Genomic DNA, 2,722 nt, shown 5'->3' with positions numbered 1-2,722 from the left:
ATCACGCCAGCACTATGAATGAATAGTAAGTGGCATGCAGCCACACGCATGCAGCTATTCATGTCACTGACAGTGACTTCGTGCGCTTATAAATGGAGAAGATAAAAGTTCACGGGTGAAGAGGATGGGAGAGCAAAAGGGATTGGAGAGGGGTAGGAGTGGAGAGAAGGAGGAGGAGTGGAGAGGAAGCGCAGAATGGGAGATGGAGGAGGAGGGAATAGCAAAGAGGATTGGAGAGGGGAGGAGGAGGGGAAAGGGAGGAGGAAGGGGGAGTAAGGAGGATGGGAGATGGAGGAGGGGGGGGAGTCGAGAGCAAACGAGCATTAGCGAACAGTGCTACAGTGTATAATATCATACAGACACGTAATATATTCACACACATATATAATAACACCATCAATCATTCAATCAATCAATCAATCAATCAATTAATCAATCAATCAATCAATCAATCAATCAATCAATCAATCAATCAACCAATCAATCAATCAATCAATCAACCAAGCAATCGATCAATTAATCAATCAATCAATAAATAAATCACTCAACAAATCAATTAATCAATCAAATCAATCAATCAATAATCCCAACCAACCAACCAACAAATCAATCAATCAATGAATCAATCACTCACCGTCCGTATGTACGACCGACACGTACGTCCACTTGAACCTCTTGACTATGTCGACCATCACCTGCGCCTGGAAGAAATCGCTCGGAACGACGCGCAGGAAGTATTTAAACAGGTCCTTATCGCTGAGCGTCTGGCTGGTCGCCGAGTAGCCGATCTGCGGGATGTTGAACAACTGGAAGAGATTCTGAACGGGAATCGTCACCGAACTCGATCCGGGTCCGATCACGCCCGCGATATTCTTCGTCACGCCCGTCTGGCACGTATCGTTGCCGGCGCCCTCTGCCGGCTCGTCGTAGCGCGATATGACGTCGCGTATGAACTCGATGCTCTGCTCCAGCGCGACGCTGCTGAACCAGCAAGAGTCGCGGATTTCGACGCCGAGCCGGACGCCGGGCAGGAAGGTCGGGTCAGCGTTGATGACGTCGATCGCGTGGAGCGTGACCTCGGTGCGGTGGATTCCGTACTCTTCCCAGACGAGGCCGCACGTGCGCGAGTAGGAATCACGGATGCGCGGCGCGCGGTGGATCGGGAAGAGAATCCCGATCTGGACGTCTCCCTCGATGTAGGCGGTTTTGCGCGAGCTGAGGGAGGCGGGGGACGCCGGAGGAAGGAGGAGGGGAAGGAGGAGGAGGAGGAGGGTGGTGGTGGTGGTGGTGGTGGCCATGGTGGGTGTGTGGGTGGGAGTGGGTTAGGAGGAGCGGGGAGGGGTGATGTGTGGAGACATTGCTGTGCGGTGCAGAGACGCGAGCGCACTGCGGTTGGGTGTCGCGTCGGTGACGTTGGATGCTGCGTCGGTGACGTTGGATGTTGCGTCGGTGATGTTGGATGTTGCGTCGGTGACGTTGGATGCTGCGTCGGTGACGTTAGATGCTGCGTCGGTGACGTTGGATGCTGCGTCGGTAGCGTTAGATGTTGCGTCGGTAGCGTTAGATGTTGCGTCGGTGACGTTGGATGCTGCGTCGGTAGACGTCAGTGCTGAGTGGTTAAGAATCAAGCTTGATGAACACTTGTGTAGACAATCACTTCACACAATGTGCCAGTCATGCGTACATACGCACGACCTGCACAGAACGCTATCGACACTGCGTCAATCCTGAGCGACGCTACTAACACTTGCGTCTACCCTGTGCGCGACGCAATATTAAAACACTAGCTCAACCTTCAGACGAGCTATTGAACCCTGCGTCATATACATAGCGACGCAATCTAACTTGCTGTAGCATACTCCTACGCTAAAACACACAGCGCAGGTGGGTTGACGCTAACCGACTCACTGCTTGAAAAAACCGACGCTGAAGATGTCCGAAAATTTCGCGTCAAAGCACGAACTGACTTGCAAGCAACACGGGCGGACCTTCTCGTGCCCGCGTCAGACACGTTTGACGCTGAAATGCACATGCGCTTGCTCCCACCGTTGTCGTCACCTGATGTGAGTGCTGGTGCAAGGATGGTCAATAGCTCTCTCCGGCTCGTACTCTCTCTCTCCNCTCTCTCTCGTCTCTCTCTCTCTCTCTCTCTCTCTCTCTCTCTCTCTCTCTCTCTCTCTCTCTCTCTCTCTCTCTCTCTCTCTCTCTCTCTCTCTTCTCTCTCTCTCTCTCTCTCTCTCTCTCTCTCTCTCTCGCTTTCGCTACTAGCTCGTGCTCTTTCTTTCCCCCTCTGTCTCTCTACAGTGGTAGAATCCGGAGAGATGCTGTGTGTATCGAATTGCTCGTGTACTTGCTTGTGACTGTGTGTAACCGCAAGCATGTGTTTATCTGTGCGTGCGTGACTGCGTGCGCGCATACGCGTGTGTGTCTATCTATACGCGTGCGTGTGCGTGTAAGTAGACGTGAGTTAGTCTGTGCCTCTGTCGGTAGCCGTGACAACAGTGGGCCATTAGCGTGGGTTTCTCCGAGCAAAGCAGAGCTACTTGTAAAAGAGAGACACTATGGGATGAGCAACCCAGGAATCACCTCTTTTTCCTCTTCTTCGCGCTATTTTTCGTCTTTTCTCTCTCTCTTTCGTTCTCTCTCTCTCTCTCTCTCTCTCTCTCTCTCTCTCTCTCTCTCTCTCTCTCTCTCTCTCTCTGTCTCTCCCTCTATCTCTCTC

The 2,722-nt window shown here is 52.2% G+C and overlaps 1 protein-coding gene across 1 annotated transcript; it reads right to left on the bottom strand.

The window, feature by feature from the left end:
* Positions 1-626: 626 nt before the first annotated feature.
* On the bottom strand, positions 627-1,253 carry LOC106819618 (metabotropic glutamate receptor 5-like; the record flags this gene model as incomplete). Its single annotated transcript, XM_014824228.1, has 1 exon — positions 627-1,253. A coding segment is annotated over one exon (627 nt), but the record flags the coding sequence as incomplete, so codon positions are not given.
* Between the last annotated feature and the right edge of the window lie 1,469 nt (positions 1,254-2,722).

The sequence above is a fragment of the Priapulus caudatus genome, unplaced genomic scaffold (genome assembly GCF_000485595.1).
Source record: "Priapulus caudatus unplaced genomic scaffold, Priapulus_caudatus-5.0.1 Scaffold3830, whole genome shotgun sequence".
NCBI lineage: Eukaryota > Metazoa > Priapulida > Priapulimorpha > Priapulimorphida > Priapulidae > Priapulus > Priapulus caudatus.
The sequence above is the reverse complement of the archived record's forward strand: the minus strand, read 5'-3'. Positions and strand labels throughout refer to the sequence as shown.